We start from the raw sequence: 18,284 nt of genomic DNA, 5'->3' as shown, positions 1-18,284 counted from the left end.
AAATGTTTTGATACCCACCTAGGCTTCAATGTAGAGCTGGATAAACATGGGGCTCAGGGACTTATGTAAAGGGGGGGCTGGTGAAGAGCAGCCCTGGGGAGCCTATCTTCCTGTGCCCCACTGCCTTCCTTGCACCCCCACTCTGGGGGGCCCTCACTAGTACAGGGTGGGGTTGGCTCCAGCAGCACGGTGCCCTGAGGGTTATATAAAAGACATCTATTTAAATTAAATTAGACCGTCGGAGGGGGCTGTCAACGTGGCTGTGCACACCTCCCGTTTTTTTTTTCTCTGTGGTTTCACCAGGTGCACCAAGGGTTTCACCTGCGCTGTTACACCTGTGACCCGGGGTGGTTCTGAGCCGCTCCCAGGCACTGAAGGCAGTACTGGGACTGGCAGTGTTCACAGGCTCCCAGCCTCAGCTGGCCATTTCAGGGGGCATCGCATCATTTTTCGGGCATCTTGGCCTTGCCTGGCAGTCGCCCATTGGGTGCCCATTGCCATGGAAACAGGGTTGGCATGGCAGCGCGCACCGGGCTGGTGCGTTGGCTCCAGCTGTCGCTTCCCAACCGCCCCCAGACTGTAGGAGTCAAACAGGCTGGAGGGCGAGAAGCCGAATGGTGCAGGCGACCAGGGGCTGTGGTGACAGGGTCTTCAGGGCCCCGTGCTCGTCCCCGTGGGAAGCAAATATGCTGAAATGCAGTGGCATGTGCCCAGGCATTGTCTCATGTGTCCCCTGGTCCCCACCTAGGGACACCCCAGTGGTGGCACTCAGCTTGGCTCTCAAGGCACAACTGTCTCAGAGACCACCCTGCATCAGCCCCCGGCAGGGAGGAGGGTCTGTGTGCAGCCTGGGGCAGCTTGGCTGGTTAAATGCCCTTGCAGGATGTGTATCCATGCTGTGGGGTCTGCCCAGGCACAGCACAGCTTCACGGGACTCCTGCCCTCCACCCCAGGCCACATAGCGAACCAAAGAACAAATCTGACTCGATTTTAAACCCAGCTGGTTTAAACCCCTCCTAAGAGAGTGTTTTCTTCTAAGCAGTGTGGGCCCCTTTCTGTTCTTCCGTGACCTTCAGGGGCAGCAGCATGGAGGCGGTTTCGACACCCCACAGTTCTACCTGCAGCCCCCCTCCATGAGAAGCCCAGCTTTCTGGCTCAGTGGCCATGCTGGCCAAGGCAGAGCCCAACCTGGCTCCTCCCAAACCTGCCAGCAGGACACCTGGGGGAAGCTGGGAATTGCCATTCCAAGTGTCTGGGGCTCCCTGCAATCACAAAAGAACCAGATGAGAACCATGGTTGTTTCCCCAGGGCTGTTCCCCTCCAGGCCTTTCCTGGGAAAAACTCAAAAGGGAGCAGGAGGCGGCAATGGGCCTATGCCCAGCCAAGGCTCATGAGAACAGAGGCAAATCATCAAAGATGGGAGAAATCCACTGGTACAAAGGCACACATGGTGAGAACGCCAGCTGCAAATGCCACACAGCCTCAGCATGGACAAATACAGCCGTCAGTTGCTGTCACAAAGCCACCAGGTCTGTCCTGGATGTGCCTCCTCTCCCTCAGGAGAAGAGCACCAGGGCTGAGCAGATCCCAGCTGGACAGTTTTGGATGTTGTAGTCCCACTTGGAGCTTACCAAGTGCAGTCTCACTGCCTATGAGGGCACGAGTTGATTCATCAGCCCCACAGCCAGTGTTAACTGTGTGACAGGGAAACTGAGGCAGGACTTGCTCTGTAAGGACTTTGTCCAATGTCTCTCTGCACAGCATAGGTACTGCGCAGGTGATAGCAGCCTTACTCCCAGCCCGACTGTCCCTCTGTCATTCTCCAGAGCTATTCCTGTGCTGTAACTGGAGCACGGCTGGGTGATGGAGGAACGTGTCACCGCCACCTCTGCCTTCACGTGCAGCTCACTGGACAAGCTCAGCCCCACTGCCTTGGCCTTGCAGCCCCAGCCTTGCTCATCCAGCTTCAAGGGGAGAAGTTCCCCCTCGTGCCTAAACCTCTCTCCAGCCATGGCTGCTGATCCTGGGGATGTGAGCTCCAGTGCCATCACTTCTCCACTCCTCTCCTCCCCAACATCCAGTCCAAATGCCTCCAGCTGTTTTCCCAAGACACCATGAACCTCTGCTTCAGCTCTGTTTCCAATGTTAAAAATCCATGCATGTGAAACTAGTGGGCTTTGTACCCCAGAACAGGATCACTGGGGGACTCATGAAGCCTGGGTAATTTCACTGCCAGTGTAACTGCCAGCTCTGGAGCTGTGGAGGATCCAGGATGGTGAAGGCAGGCCGCAGCCTTGTTAGGCACTGCTGACAAACGGCTGACAGCTCTACCACCTCCTGGAGCAACTCTTCCTTTCCTGGAGGTTTTCCAACCAGATCTCTGCCTGGTCCAACTGTGCTTAGCACACGCCAGTGGCACTCCAGAATTGGACCCTGCTCCTTGGCTGGGAGGCAGCTTCCCTCACTGTTCACAGAAGACAGCTCTGGCTCACAGCATGCTAGGCCAAGCCACGCCGCAGGTGGCTCTCCTGGCCAAAGGCATCCCTCACGTTTTCTCAAGAGCACCACTGTGCAGCGGGCAAGAGAATCTCCTGCATCAACACCATGGCTCCTGCTCCCATCCCCAGACCCACCAGGTGAAGAGGGAAGGCCAGATCCAGCACACAGTGTGGGCCGGGTGGCGCTGGTCACTCACTGGACTGCCCGAATGCCTGCTGGGCTGGGGCAGGTGGTGGCAGGGCTGAGGGGAGGGAGGATGACAAAGCACCAGCTTTTAAACCCATGGGTTTGGCACCGCGTGCACTTGGCTGCCGGGTGGTGGGGATGGTGGGGGTGGGTCTATGTGTTCTGTCTTGTTCTATTTTTGCTCGCAATGTGTCATTTTGGGGGAGGTGAAACCTTTAACAATGCACCGTCGAGAAGCAGTCGATCTGTTTCCCACTCCTCAGAGCCACATGGCGCAGCACGGCTGCGCTGTCCCTGGGACTGAAGCCACTCCCTACACGCAGGGTGAGACCCTCAGCAGCAGCACAAGGGGACAAGACCCCCTGAAAGGTAGCAGTGTTGTCCCTGGTGGGTGCACTGGATGCCTGAGGATTGAGCCGCATGTCAAGCCCCATACACAGATTTCTGGGCATTTCTTACTCTGGGATTCCCGGCTCCGTGGGTTGGTGACGCACGATGAGCTGAGCAATGTGGAAATGGCAACAGCAATCCTCGCTCTTGTGGACACTCAGCTGAACACATTTCTGTCCTTGGAGCTCAACAGCTGCAGCATCAGCTCTGTGAAAGCAGTGTTGGACACAAACCAAGAGCAGGAACCAAACACACCAAAGGATCTGGTTAATGTTTGAGCTGAGAAGAAGCAGGGCAGCTCACCAAGTTCCTCTTCACTGAGGAGTCTTGGTGCAAGCATGCAAAAGTTGTGGAAAAGACACAGCAGCATGGGAGCAGCCATTCTTCAACCTGAGGAGGAGCAGAGGTGGGAAAGTGTCATGGGAGGGAACTGATACAGCATAATCCCAATGGACCTCTTTTTTTCCCCATAAGAAGGAGAAAATTCCAAGGATTTTCAGAACAACTTAATGGAAGTGATCCTCTCGGCCCGGAGCAGTTCAACTTTCCAAGACAGGATCCCTGCTGTCTCAGGAAGGGAAGTCCAGGATACCTGGATCTAGCAGTCAAGGATGCCACGGCTTGGTGGCCAGTACTGCAGACACCCTCCAGTCACTGGCATTCCCAGAAAGCTTCCTCCAGAGCTGGCACTGCTGTTTGCTATTAGTCAAGGTGAATTATTTAGGCAGCTTTAAGGAAAACATGTCAAGCCAGACGTGGAGGTGGATGAGAAGAGAAACAACCGCCACAGCCAAAGCTGGACAGCAGGACTGGCCGATGCCAAAGGGAATGATGTGGAGAAAAAGCTGGGCTGGCAACCAACCTTTTGAAGCAACCAACCCAGCATCAGCAGAAACTGAGACACAGACCCATTCCCTTATGCAAAGCTGCTCCTGAGAGAGGTATTTCCAACAGTCCCATTCTATCTGCACTTTGCCATCACAACACATCCTGCAGATCCCACAAGCACATCCTAACCGCCAGAGACAGCCTCTCCCTTCCATGAGACCTTCCACCATTTGAGTGGGCAAACAGAGGGCATGGTGTACGGAGTCACCCTGGCAGCAGACAGAAGAGGACGAACACCCCAGCTTTAACCACTGTCAGAAGCTGTGTGATACATGAAAGCTCGAGAGGTTACCAAGAGTGGAGAGAACTCATTGAGTAACAATGAAGTTCAGAGCAATAAGGAAAAGAAAAAAGCACTCTGCATGCCTTACCCAAATCCACATGCAGAAAGCAGGGCCTGCCAGGAGACACTCTGCACGTCGTCAATCCAGCCGACATTTACTGCAACAAGCAGACATTTGGATCCAGGCTGCTGCTCCCTAACAGCAGCTGAGATCAAGTGGCATCCATCAGAATCATAAATCCTATGGCCCCAGCACTGTGAGGACTCAGAGAGACACCAGCACACTCAGGAAGAGAAGCTGCTGCTGGAACATGTTTGCCAGGGGCACCTGGCCCCACTGCAGCAAGGGCTGGTCAGCTGGGAATGCTACCCTGGGGTTGGGGGCTCCAAAGTAGATGCCTTCCTGCAGCTCCCAGTGCCAGCACTGCCAGGGCCCGAGGCCTGGTGGGAGATGGTCCATATCCCTGGCAAGCTGTGGCCCCACCATGGTTTCATTTAGATCTGCCTGTAGCTCACAGACAGCTTTGCTTGGCTCAAAGCACCTCACTGGGCTCCCCAGAGAGTGGTATTGAGGAAGAATGAGAGGAGCAGCCCACAGTCTGTCCCCCACTTCCAGATTTAACATCTTTTGGCATCAAAACATCAGGACAGTTGCACTTTCTGTCTCTGGGTTCTGCCTGGGAAGCGCTGTGGTAAGAGAACGTAGACTGCAGCTCCCAGACCTTTGCTGGGGTCCGGTAGGCACCCAGGGCTCCTCGAAGGCTTCTTTGTACCAGCACTTCAACTAATCAAGGCTCTGTCCCCCTGAAACTGCTGCTGAAGGTAGCACAGGGCTGCTGGGAACAGCACCACATCAGCAGCCACCATCGTCCTGCTGTGGCAACACTTGGGTCACCCACCTAGGGAGGCCCATCAGATGCCTGGCAGCCTCCAGGCCTTCACACTATCACAAATCCCCACTCCCTCCTGGGGAAGCACCTTGCACCACACCTGCATCCCACACCTCCAGCACTAAAGGGGCTGCATGAAGCTCAGCAGGGCAGAAACCATCCAGCAGTGCCAGCTAGGCAGGTGGGCAGTGGGCAGGGGGATGGCAGAGCCTGTTCTGCAGTGCTGCAGAAAGGCCACGCTCACCCAAAGACACCAGCGTGCAACAGAATACAGATTTACTGGAATTCCGATTTCCAGAACTTCTGCTAGCCCTTCAGATGAGAACCCAAAATGCCTCAAGCCACAGGAAGGTCTGTGCACCCCAAAAAGCTTCTATCAAGCTTCAGCTTGAGATGGACAACAGCCAAAGCTAAAAAAACTCAGCTTCTAAGATGATTTTGAAGAGGGTAAAGTGTACCCTCTGGTCCTCAGGGATCCAGTGTGGATGCTGTAGCAACAGGTAGGGAAGCCAGAGGTTTAACCTCTTCAGAAAGCTGCATTCCCAAAGCTGCAGGGATTGTGCGCATGGAAAATCCCAGCTTTGTGCTCCTTCTGCAAGCAAGCTGCAAAGGAGCCTCCCCCCACTTCCAGATTTAACATCTTTTGGCATCAAAACATCAGGACAGTTGCACTTTCTGTCTCTGGGTTCTGCCTGGGAAGCGCTGTGGTAAGAGAATGTAGACTGCAGCTCCCAGACCTTTGCTGGGGTCCGGTAGGCACCCAGGGCTCCTCAAAGGCTTCTTTGTACCAGCACTTCAACTAATCAAGGCTTTGGCACAGCACTAAGCAAACTGAATGCCAAATCCCTTCCTTTACAGTTTGAGTCGCAGTGCAGTCAGTAAGCCTCAGGATCCACTTTGATCCATCCCGATCCTCTCTGATGCTCCTTGGCTGGCAGCAAGCTCCAGCCCTGAGCACAGTAGTGGTCCAGGGCCCTCCCAATCCTCAGGATTTCTTCCAGCCCAGGTGTGTTTGGTTTGCTGGAGAACAACCCAAATCCAATTTTGGAAAGTGTTCTTCACCCCCCAAGTGGGCAGAAGTTTGTCAACAGTTCCCCATGGCCCATTATCCCTGAGCTCCTGAGCACACACCTCCAGGACTGCACTGTGCAGCTTGGTGGTCCTGCTCTCAAAATAAAAAGTGAAAAATGCAAGTCAGTGACTTCCCCTCACTCTGAAACCTGAGGCACAGCCCAGCCAGGAAGTGCAGCCCAGGCTCAAGCCTGCAGTGCCCACCATCAGCATTACAAGGATCATGGAATCATGGAATTATTTCAGTTGGAAAAACCCTCTGAGACCATCAAGTCCAACTGTTTCCCCAGCACTGTCAAGGCCACCACTAACTCATGTAACCAAGAGCCAAATCTGCATGTTTGTCAAATCCCCCCAGGGATGAGTACTCCAACATTACCCTGGGCAGCCTGTGCCAGGGCTGGGCAGCCCCTTCCATGAAGGGATCTTCCCAATATCCAACCTAAACCTTCCCTGGCACAACTTGAGGCTATTTCCTTTTGTCCTGTCCCTTGTTCCCTGGGAGCAGAGCCAGATCCCCAACTGGCTCCACCCTCCTGTCGCAGAGTTGTCAAGAGTGAGAAGGTCCCCCCTGAGCCTCCTTTTCTCCAGATTAAGCCCCTCCAGCTCCCTCAGCTGCTCCTCATATGACTTGTACTTCAAAGGTCACCTCACCTTCAGGACGCCTCAAAGCTTCAACTTACCACCAGGATGGGACCAACAACTAAAAATCAAGCCCATCAAGACACATTCCTCTATATGCCATTGTGTCACCAAGCCTGGATGATGCAGTGGGAAGGGATCAAGTCTCCTGGTACCAGGTGCCCAAGGCACCACCCACATGATGCTGCTTAACCCAGCAGCCAGCCAACAAATCCACCCCACTCCTCTGCAGCTGGAGCCCCACCAGCCCCACCAAGACACTCTGCTCCTCTCCCTGCTGGGGAAGAGCCTTGCTCTTTTCCAAGCCCACTCTCTTCAGGAGAGCTTTTAGCCTTCTCTTTTGTGTCCCGAGTTATTTACAGAGCTGTTCGGCAGCGCCAACTTACTGACATTAGGCAAGTTGAAATGCCACCATCAGCTTGCAGAAGAGTGTTGGAGTGCTAGCACCAGGGGGCTAAATTTCACTACTGCTGGGATATTTAGGTCAAGGACAGCAGGACATGCTACCATCCAGAAAAGACCCCTGGGATCTTATTGTTTGCACAGAGCTTATACAGCCTTGGGCTTCAGAGGTTTCCCAAGAGAGAGACCTACACACAGCCAACCAGGCTCCCCTGGGAAAGGGGGATAAGGCCAAAGGAAGCCAATGGGATTGAGCTGTGGGAAGAGAGTACGAGGTGGCCTCTCAGACCCCTGCACCACCAACACAACCTGGCCCAATCCAGGTAGTTTTCCACATTAGGCCCCTTTCGGTGAACGCTGCAATATTAAACCAAGCAAACAGCAATTCTTTTTTACTTAAGAATTGGGCACATGCTGTCCCTTGGTTTCCAGCCCTGGGATCTTCTGCATGTTGAGAAAAAAAATTATAGGTCTTAATTTAGTTATTTTTGGTCCCAGGACCTAATTTTGGAGCTCAGTAGCTTGGTAGGGCAACCAAAAGCCTTAGCAGTTCAGTGCAGGACAGGGAAACTGGCATTCTGCTGCTGATCTCAGCAACCCAGCTGGAGGGGCCTGGTTCTCCATGAAAACACTGGGAAATTGAACCCTGACTAGTTCCTCATCATCTGCAAAAGGCTTGGGAGTGACAAGGGCTGCACCAGAAATGACTAAGGGATTTCACCCTCAGCTCAAGTGTTTCAGGCCTTAGAAAAGGATGCTTCCTGAGCAGTTGAGCTCCCACCACAATGGGAGAAGGCACACAATCCCAGCAGGAACCACAGCCTCTCTCCATTGCAAGAAAGACTACACTTAGCAAAGATGAATTAAGTTACATTTCCCTGCTTCCCTCTCTATCACCTAGACACATTCCTCCCAGAAACCAAACACAACAGCACTGCAGAGTGCAGCGCTGCAGACCCTGAGGGCCAAAAGCCTTGGTGACACATAAGGAGCCAAGGACACACTGGGGCATGTCAGCAGAAGGAGGTCTCACCAACACAGAGCTTCCATGAAGCTCTTGCTCCCACCTGAAAAAGTTGTCAGCGTTGGGGAGAGCTAGGAAGGGAAGAAAAGGGGTTGGAGTGATACCACTTTACTGCAGGAAATACCATGTTGCTGGAAGAGGATTTTATGGCCTCACTGCAAAAGCAGGACAGCCAAGGAGAAAAGAAATGGGTAGGAGGCAGAGAACACCAATGCATCCATACATGAGCATGGGGGTGGCCCTCAGAACACTGGAGAATCATATAGGACTAGGAGCACAAGGATGCTCAAGTGAGAAACAAGCATGGAAATGATGACTCTTCAGCCCAAAAACAGGCTGAAAGGGGAAAATGGACACAGTAGAAGAACCCCACAGAGGGCAGAGAAGGGGACTGAGGACCCACTCAATGCTTCTTCACCCACATGGAGAAAATAGCCACACATGGCAGTGCTGTGTTGCAGGGACCTGCTGCAGGATGCTATTGCAGAGCCCTCAGGCATGAGAGGGCTGAAATTCAGAAAGAAAAGGGAAAATAATCCCCCCAAAGAGCCGAAGGACCAAGTGCTCAGAAAGCTGCTGAGCCACTATGTACCAGAGCAGGGTGAAAGCACAGAGAAAGTATCACTGCACGCTCATTCTGTTCTTCTCTTCCCCCAGCATCTGCTGCTGATGGAGACAGGATATGGGGCCAGATGGAGCTCGGCTCTATCAGGTCAGGCCATTCTCTGAGCACTGTCTGACTCCTGCTCATGACAGGCCTTGGCCATGCTGGAGGAATTCCCTGTGCACAGCCCCACGTGCGTAAGAGGAATCAGAACCAGGACAGACTCTCCTTAAATGTGGATCAAGATCAGCTCCTTTCTGGGTCAGGCTGAAAGAACAGCACAGACTCTGAGGTGAGCTCATCAGGAAAGTCCCCAGGGGCAGTGGGGAAGGAAACCAGTTTAACTGGCTTCTGGTCTGGACAGTCCCAGACAAAACTGCTGAGCACCTAAGGGTTCCCCTCCCTTCGAATGGAAAAGGCTTGAGAGGAGAAAGCCTGGGACAACGCAGTCTCTGAGTCAAACAAAACCGGCCTCGAAGTCAGCAGCATGCAGCAACAGCTCCTCTTCACAGCCCTGCTCCCCCACAGAGGGTGACCAGCAGTGAAACTCCCGTCTCCGACACCCCAAGAAGGATGCAGCCATGCCAGGAAGCCCATCCTGCAGGCACCTCACAATAAAACGCCATCTGGGCTTCCAGCAAAGCCAAGCCGTTGCTAAGTCGAGTTAGATTCACACAGGCGCCTCATGGAAATTTCCCAGAGCTCTGCTGTGTCATCCCAGGGACGCTCCCAGTCTCACAAAGGGTTAACCCCAGGTCGCCTGGAGCTCTGGGAATGGGAGTGGTGGGTCTCAGGAGAGAGCTGAAATGTTAGGAGTCAGCTCACCAGATTAACGAATTTCAGTTCAATTCTACTCTGCTTCTCACCGGCCAGCAAGCCAGGGAGTACACCAAGGATTTTTGCAGGTCACTGCTGAGCCCAAACACCCACTCCCAGGGATAACAGAGCGATGTCAGGGAGACCGGCCCCGGTGGCGGAGCTCACCTGGACCAGGTGACTGGGGCGGTCAGGGTGGCCAGGGCTCTGCTGCTCAGCAGCAGCCTGTTTGCCCCCTTCCTTGGTACAACGGCACTGTGCACATAGGGTGAGTGGAGTCCCTTCTCCAGTCACAGACTGCAGAACACCTGAAGGGTCTCCTTCAAGGCCCCACAAAGCAGTGGTGGAGCCATGAAGAGCGCCCTCCTCACCTCAGCCCACTCCTCTAGCCGTCTCTTCCCTCTCCACGCCGCAGAAGGCGAATGGCTGAGGCCACAGAGACCGCAGGGTTTCGTTCTGCTCTGCATGTTACTGCGCCAGATCGCCCGGCAGCAGCCAAAGCCTTCCTCAGGAACGAGGCACTGCATATCCTCCTGGGCCCACCTGGCATGGTGTTCCATGTCCCACTGGCCCTGTTTCCAGCCCTGGCTGTGCTGTCTACGCCCAAACATCCTCCTCTCAGAAACCTCACCATCATGCACAGGCTTCCAGGACTGCCCTTCCCAGCCTCCTGCCACTACCTCTTGCCCACACATAGAGTAAGGGAAGGGACTCACAGGACAGGGGGATGAGAGCTTCCCCCCCAGTTCATACTGGGAGAAAGCAAGGAGCAGAGGGAAGCCAGGAACCAAAGTCATAAAGCACAAGCACAGGCCAGGCTGTGCAGTGCCACACGTGGGCTGCCAGGCTCTATTTTAAATGCTGTGTGGCAAATATATGCAGGATGGAATCCAAGCTGGGGGAAGGCGAGGGTGCTGGGCAGCAGAGGTGTTCAAAATTAGGAGCTGAGCTCAGGCAAGGATGGCTTCTGGGAGCAGATGGGGGAAGAGCCAGAGCTGGGACTGTGCAGCTGCAGTGCCAGGAAGAACAGCCCTATGGTGAGGTGTGAGGAGGGCTCTGCCCTGCTACCCTCCTGACAAGGAAGGACAGCAAGAGAGCTTCGACAGCCAGAGAAGGATGGCTGCAACACCTGGGGCAACTGCAAGAGGAGCCTGGCTTCTTCTGTGGCACAGAGACCTCTGTCCCCCTTGGCACAGGTCCTGGCACGAGCGTCACCCCAAAGACACGTCAGTCCTCGGTGTACTTACAGGACAGCAAAGAGGAATTGATTTGCCTGCCTTTCACAAGTGGGGAAGGTGAGGGACTTGGGGGAAACCAGGCCGAGCCCCAAACTGAGCCCTGAAAGCCTCCACACCTGCAAAACTGGCTCAATTCATCTGGATCGACCCTGAAAAAGCTACCATCTCACTGTGCTTCACAAGATGTTCCCAACCAGCACCCCAGCATCCAGGCACAGCGTGAGGCTCTGATGGGAGCTGGCAGATCTGGGATGGTACCTGCCCTACATTTCCAGAGCTGTCAGGTTGACAGAATGAGCAAGTTTTTATATAGATTTTGGTGGCAGCGGTTTTCTTCACCAGCGGCTGGAGGGGCGGGGGAAAGGAAAGGAGATGGAAAATATTTTTGTTTAAGCTCTTTTCTGCATTCCTGCTGCCAGAGTTGTGCATTACTCATGCGCCCCTCGTACCCAGGCTGGGTGCTCTGGGTTTTGCTCAGAAGGAAGGGGCTGTGGAGAATTAAGCAGTCGGTTAAATTATTAATAGTCTGTCGGGGGGTGCCCGCCCGGCCCCCACTGCCTTTCAGGGGGCTCCAGTGCCCCCCAGAGGCATCGAAACCAACTACAGCCCCTGACAAACCCGTGGGCTGCTCTGCCCTACTTCAGGCCTGCAGCCACCCCATTCTCCTGGCCTGAAAACCACTAGAGACTCCCGGGACTGGGACGGGGCCACCTGCACCCCACCTCACCCACCACGTGTTTAAACTGGGCAGGCGCCAAGGGGGCTGCAGGTGTTCCACCCCACCAGCGAGTTTGGGGTGGCGGAAGCAGTAAGAGGGAGAAGAGCCCATCAGGGAAGGCAGAAGTTGCAGCGGCAGCTGTATGCAGCTGAAGGCATCTTCTTCTCATGGCAACACCCAGGGGAAAGCTGCCACGAAGGGCTTGGTGTTCGATGCCACAGCTGCAGGCTGCAAAACAACACCTGAGTGTCTGAGGTCTGACAGGGACTACTCTCCAGCGGTGCCAGAGGGTAGCATATAAGACGGCCGAGTTTCAACCAGGCTCTCACCACACACAGCAGAAACCATCCCTGTTGTCCCCAACACACTCGCTGTCAGACTCATCCTGCTCCACATGAGCCCTCACCTTCCTTCCTGATCCCTCCAGTTTCCTTCCTGCAGCTCTGACATTTGTTTTCGGGTGGCTGAACTCTTCTCACACCAGCTGCTGCCCCACAACAAAAGTCCTTGAGGTGAAACTTCACGGGGCAAGCCACAGTAGATGTGGCCTGCACAGGGCCAAGCAGCTGGCACTCAGCCCAGCCCCCTCTGCTCATGGCTTCACTGGGCCTCTAGTCTCTCCCTCTCTTCTCCACTGGGAGAAAGCTGAGCTGGACACACCCAGGCCACTGCTGTGCACTTTGGCAAGGCTTTTTTTGACTTGCTAATTTTGCCCAGGATCGGTGTCAGACTGGCAGCCCCAGGGACAATCCTCCTTTACCAGGAGAGCTCCAGCACAGGCATTGCAGGTGATTTCATTTTTGGCTTCTGGCTTATCTTTATCCTCTGGGATGCACATCAGTTACACCTAAGTCCTTTCTCCTCCTCCCATCAGATCACGTGACTCACCAGGCACCTTGCCAGTCCCCTTTCCTCCTCCCCCAGTGGTGGTCACGCTCAGGCCCTTCCCCATCATGGCCTCCAGCCGAGGCTGCAGAACCTGACTCCAACATTGTCCTAGAATACCGGAATCATGGAATATCCTGAGCTGGAAGGCACTCACGAGGATTATTGAGTCCAACTCCTGGCCTTGCACAGGACAACCTCAACAATCCCACCATTTGCCTGAGAGCATTGTCCAAATGCTCCTTGAGCTCTGGCAGCCTTGAAGCTGTGACCAAGCAGCCTGTTCAAGTGCCCAACCATCCCCAGGGGCAGGAACAAACCTCTCCACTCCTGCCATGTACCATTCCACTGTTCCCAAGATTTTGGTCCTCAGACTGTTCCTTCCATATGCCAAAGGTCGACAGCCCCTAAGTCTGAGCTCTTGAATTCTCTATGCCCCTCAGGGGCATAGGCCATCCCAGTCCTCCCACGATTTGGGGTTCTTCCAGTGGTCCACTTCCTTCTGGCAGCTCGCTCTTCCCCATAACATGTCCAAAACTGGCTGGGAGGACAGGGTTCACCAGCCTAAGCTTCCCTCCTCACCAAGCACCAGTGGGACAGCAGGGATGGGCCACAGCAAAGCCCTGCATATGGCCAGGACAGTCGTGGTGATTGGAGAGGGGCAGCGCAGCCATCACATGGCGTCTGACCACAGAACATACCAGAAAGGGGAGGAGGAGATGGAGTCTGCACAGCCAGCTCACAGCATCACTCCCCCAACTTGGTCAGCAAAGAAACACAGGAGCTTGAACCTCAATGGGCCATGAGACCCTGAGCAAGGGTTGGGCAGCTCTTCCTTGGCCCAGGGTCAAGGTGATGCCCAAGGAAGGACGAGTGAACCCTGCACAGAACCTGCATTCAGGTACACGGTTCAGACAGGCCACCCTGGCCCTCTGGAGCTCACGTCTTGCTGCTCAGCGGACAGAGTCAGGCTGGCAGTGTCCCAGAAGCCATGGAAGGACTTTACCACAAGGACATTTCTGCACAAATGGAGGCTGCTTGGCACTGCTGGAAAGCCACCAAGCCTGGCTAAAGAGAAAACTCTGCAGCACTTGCTTGATCTTTGAAGCTGGCCGTACTCTGAGCCAAGGGCTGGGCCAGAGACCTCTACAGGGCTCCAAACCCATTTGCTGCTGCAGCTGCCTGTCACACAGCCAGGCCTGCCAGTACCAACTTGTAGGTATTGCAGGTATCCGTGCACACTCCCAGACAGCTGCTGGGATGTCTCCCAGCACACCAGGGAGTCCAGCACTAACAAAAAGATTGCAGGCTGGTGCCAGGACTTCCATGTGAGCCTTATCAAGTGCCAGAAGCAGGACAGTGCTCACCACAGGCAATTTGTGGAGGAGCCACATGGCCCAGCCCAGCTTTGTGGGGCCATGTACAGGATGTGCCACCTTCCCCGCTCAGAGCAGAGTGGGAAACCCCAAACCACCCACAGGACAACAACTCCTGCCCTCCTGTGGGAAGTTACATGATGCCTGTGGCCCTGGAAGCCTGCAAGGGAAATCCTCACAGCTTCCCGAAGGGCTGAGTGCCTGCAGAAGAAGGTCAAAACCCAAAAAGGGCTGTGCAGGGAACAGTGGACACCCTGTCCATGGTTTTGCCTCCCCCCGCCAGGAGCATGAAGAAAGTAAGAGACCCTTACGTGGGCAGCTCTGCTGGGGCAGCAGCCCCCGAAGGCTCCATTGACACAGGGCTGGGGGCTGCAGCACCCTGGGCTGCGGCTGATTCCTGTGTGCCTGCAGCTCCCCCGGCATCTGGTGCTGGGAAGTGCTCCGTTGTCTCCACCTCAATCTCCTGAGCCGCAGGGCACAGCTTCACCCTCTCAGCAGCTGCAGCTGCCTCCTCCTCCTCCTCCTTCTTCCTCAGCTTTGCCTCCAGCTCCCGGCGCCTCTTCTCATCATCCTGCCTGGCCATCCGCTCAAACACTCGGAACGCCTGGGAGAGAAAGAGCAAACTGAGTGAGCAGCACTGCCAGCTCTGCCTGGGATGCCGAGCGAAGGAAAGGAGCAGCACCACACACTTGGGGCACCTACTCCTTCCTGCCTTTCCTCTCTCCGCACCACACACCTACCTCGAGCTGCTTGAGTCACCAACAAAAACAGCTGGTGACTCTTTGAAAAGTTCCATGGCCATGTCAAGCACACCTCAAAAACTCCTGGGAGCATTTTGGAATTGTTTCTAGGATTGTGTTCTTGCAGCCAACCTCACACCAGCCTGGGAAGAGGGTTGGTTACTCCAGGGAAAAGCAGAGCGGTGAGATTCAGCTCTTGACTGGGAGGGGGTTCCAAGGGAGCCTCCCCATACCCCAAATTCCAGGGCTCACCCAGGGACTATTTGCAAGCCTGGACTCAGACAAAGTCTCCAACAGGCAAACAGGATGAGCTGCCCCAGGAGAAGCTGCAGGACAACTGACCTGGCACTGACTGTGCCCAAACGGACAGGTGCAGGAGAAGATGTGATCCCAGGAGATGTAATCCTACCCCGCAGGTGGCTTCTGGCCATGCCTGTCCAGTGCAGGCTGGAGGTCAGAAGTGAAGCCCACAACCGCATTGCAGCAAGGGGTGATGGCAACTCAGACCCTGCACCTGCTCCTTGAAAGGGCTGCAACTTCTCCCACCTGAGTGCCAGGGCTTTGGCACTGTAAACATGAGAAGTGTGCAAGCATCAAACACAGCCCTTCTTTGCTTCCCAGGAATATTCTGGAAGCAGATTTAGTTCTTCCAGCAGTGCACTGGCACACCTGCTTGATTTGAGTCTTCCTCTGGGTCCAGGAGGTGCAGGACAAAGGACATGGCCCACAGAGGGCTCCTGCCAGCGCAACCACAGCAGGACAGAAACTTGTGCCACTTACCCCGGCCTTCCTCCCCAAGCAATGAGCAGAGGGGAGGATGTGGGAAAGGTGAGTGCCAGCCCTGCATGGATCGTGCAAAGCAACACCTCAGAACTGTGTCCCCTGGGCTGCAGTCGAGCCAGGATGAGGAGGAATGAGCCCCTTCCACACTGTCCCCACACTCTGGGTACCTCTGGTTGCAGCCATGAGGCCACCCTGACTAAGACCTTCCCATGGCAGGAATGATGCACCTCCTTCCTTGTCCCGGGGGGACACCAGACAGGAACCCCATCAGCACTGCCCCTCTGCCCAACAGTTTGAGCTCATGCCATCCCTCTGCAGCCTGAGCACCCTCTGGGATCCCCCTAATCCAGAGAGGCCATCAGGGGCTACCTTGGGGGGTGATGAGGACCCCCATGTGCCACGGGGCACTGCAGGGAGGGGCAGGACTCCTGTTCCCCAACCCATGTCATGTCGGACCTGATGCACCTGGGAAGGAAAACTCATCCAGGCCGAGCAGACAAACACCCCAAACCCAGCCTCACTCTAAGTTTTACGAGCTCATTTCCTCCTTGCCAGTGAAATTAATAACACGCCAGAGGACCCCAAGTCAAAGCTCCTCCAACACAGAACCAGGTAAGTCAGGCGTTTTGCCCCCTCCCGTCCAGGAGTGGGACCAGTGCAATGCCGGCCACAAGCTCTCGTTAAGCGGAGCCCAGACGTACTTCCCCCCACGACTCCCGGGTTCTCATCTGCTTCCTGCCTCTCTCTGGGCTGTCTACTCCCACTCCTGGCGGCAGCTCCCTGAGTCCACCCTGGCCCGGTGCTCCCGGGGCCAAGCTCCGAGCAGATGTCGCACCCGGGCTCTTCCCACCGGGGTCCTCGCCTGCCTCCGGGGCTGCTCATCTTCCTACGAGGGTGACGCTTCCCCCCGCTTCAAGGGACCTCTCCTGCCTTCCTCTGCGCTTCTCCAGGCAGCGCTGTGCTGCCCGACCCCCGCCCCAGATCTCCCGCCCTGCCCGGACCTAACCCCGCCGCCGGCCCCACACGGACACCGCCCGGCCGGGGAGACACGGCCCGTTCGGCTCGGCCCCGCGGCAGGGACAGCGCCGGCCGCCAGCACGGCCAGGCTGCGTCATCCCCCCGGGCCCCGCCGGTACCTGCAGGGCCATGGCCTGCGCCGCGCCGGGCGGGAAGCCCAGGCGGTCCCCGGGCCGCAGGAGGAGCCGATAGAAGTCGGTCTTCCGGTACAGGAAGCCGAAGAGGATGCGTAGGAACTCCTCCACGTTGCCGACATGCTGCAGGATGCCCAGCAGCGCCTGGTCGTACATGTCGGTGAGCGCGGCCTCCATGGCGGCCCCGGGCCCGCTGTCACGGCAACGAGTTCGGCCCCGCTTCCGGTCCGCCCGGAACCCGCCCCGCGCACATGTATTCCGGCCTCCCCGGAGGCCCCTCCCGCCCCGCTGGGGGTTCCAAGGCATTCCCGGTGCCCCAGTGGCACCGCTGGGACCTCCTGTCGCCTCCCAGCACCAGAGGACTCCCAGATCCCCGCCCCCATGTCCCCAGTGTCCCCCTCCCCATATCTTCCATATCCCCCATGTCCCCGGCCTCCCCCTCCCCTCGCCATTCCCAGCTCTGCCCCCACGGGGCGGGCAGGGGCGGGGCTGCAGGACCCGCTCCGAACCTCCAGGTGGCGCCCAGGCGCCGCCGCTCGGGGGCAGGGCCAGGGCCGGGCGGTGGGAGCGGAAGTGACGTACCCGGGTCCGTCATGGTGGATGGGAGGGGCTGTGGGGTGCTGTGGGCGGCGGTGCCTGCGTTCGGAGCTGGGGGAGCTGCTCGAGCCGTCCCCTCGCTCCCGTCCCCCGGACTCCGGTCTGGTGTCACCCCGCTCACTGTGACTCCTGGGCCCGTTCCTCACCTGACGGAGGATGCGTTTATCCAGCCGTGTGCGGGACGTTTGGTCCAGAAAGGTCCTGGGACAGACCGTATCAAAGCTATCGAAACCAAAAATTATTCCATCAGCTGCTCCCCTTGATCGACTTGATCAAGGCTGCGACCATCCAATAATTCACCCACCAGACATGCATCCAACACCCCCTGAAAATCCACCTCTCCAGGGGAGAGAAGGGTGTTGGGGGTGCCATGCCCACAGCCCAGAGCGGTGCCACCCGTAGTCCGCCCTTTGTCCCCGGGTGGAGTTGCTCCATCGCAGAAAGTTGGTCAAGCAGGACTTGTGCTTGGTGCACCTGTGCTAGCTGTCCTGAATCACCTCCTGCCCTCCATGGGCCTCAGCAGAGCTCCCAGGAGGATCTTAATAACACGCCAGAGGACCCCAAGTCAAAGCTCCATAATCTTCCCAGGCAGAGAGCTGAAGCTCTATGGTATTTCTTTTCAAACAGTCAGACATAGATCCTGTTTATGAACATTTTAATGTCTCTAGTAACTGCCCCAGGGCAGTGGCACTGTGGCCCAGCATGGAGATGGCCAGTGAAGGTGGTTTGCTGCCGGTCCACTGGAGACAGAAGCTCTGAGGGGCAAAGAAACAGCTGCATGGTGCCCCTCCAGACCTGGGCAAGTGGGAGCCGTGCTGGGCTGGGGGGAACCTCAGGGGCACCCGCTGAGCTGGCCCCCATTGCGGACATCCCCGAGCTCTGTGCCAGGCATGTCGGGAGCTGCTGGCCAGGGCAGTGGGTGCTGCTGGGCCAGTGGGATGGGCAGCAAATCAGGTAGGAGAGAGGAGAGGTGGCCCCAAGGAGCTGCTTGCCCTGAGCCAAGGACTTTTCTGTATCTCATGCTCTGCCAGGGAGGAGGTGCACTAAAGTCTGGGAGGGAGAATGGCTGGGACAGCTGTCCTGAACTGGCCAAAGGGATAC

The 18,284-nt window shown here is 56.3% G+C and overlaps 1 protein-coding gene across 2 annotated transcripts in view; it reads right to left on the bottom strand.

Moving 5' to 3' along the window:
* The window catches only part of NUDCD3 (NudC domain containing 3), a 30,202-nt gene extending 13,271 nt beyond the window's left edge, over positions 1-16,931 (bottom strand). For both annotated transcript variants that reach the window (XR_011156221.1, XM_069035336.1), the window contains exons 1-2: positions 16,572-16,931; positions 14,224-14,516 (exon numbers count right to left, since the gene is read on the bottom strand). Coding sequence is in view for 1 of the 2 variants with exons in the window: in XM_069035336.1 (XP_068891437.1) it covers positions 14,224-14,516; positions 16,572-16,892 (614 nt within the window). In the remaining variant the exon portion in view is untranslated. The remainder of the gene's footprint in view (positions 1-14,223; positions 14,517-16,571) is intronic.
* Between the last annotated feature and the right edge of the window lie 1,353 nt (positions 16,932-18,284).

Source organism: Aphelocoma coerulescens, chromosome 22 (assembly GCF_041296385.1).
Source record: "Aphelocoma coerulescens isolate FSJ_1873_10779 chromosome 22, UR_Acoe_1.0, whole genome shotgun sequence".
NCBI lineage: Eukaryota > Metazoa > Chordata > Aves > Passeriformes > Corvidae > Aphelocoma > Aphelocoma coerulescens.
The sequence above is the reverse complement of the archived record's forward strand: the minus strand, read 5'-3'. Positions and strand labels throughout refer to the sequence as shown.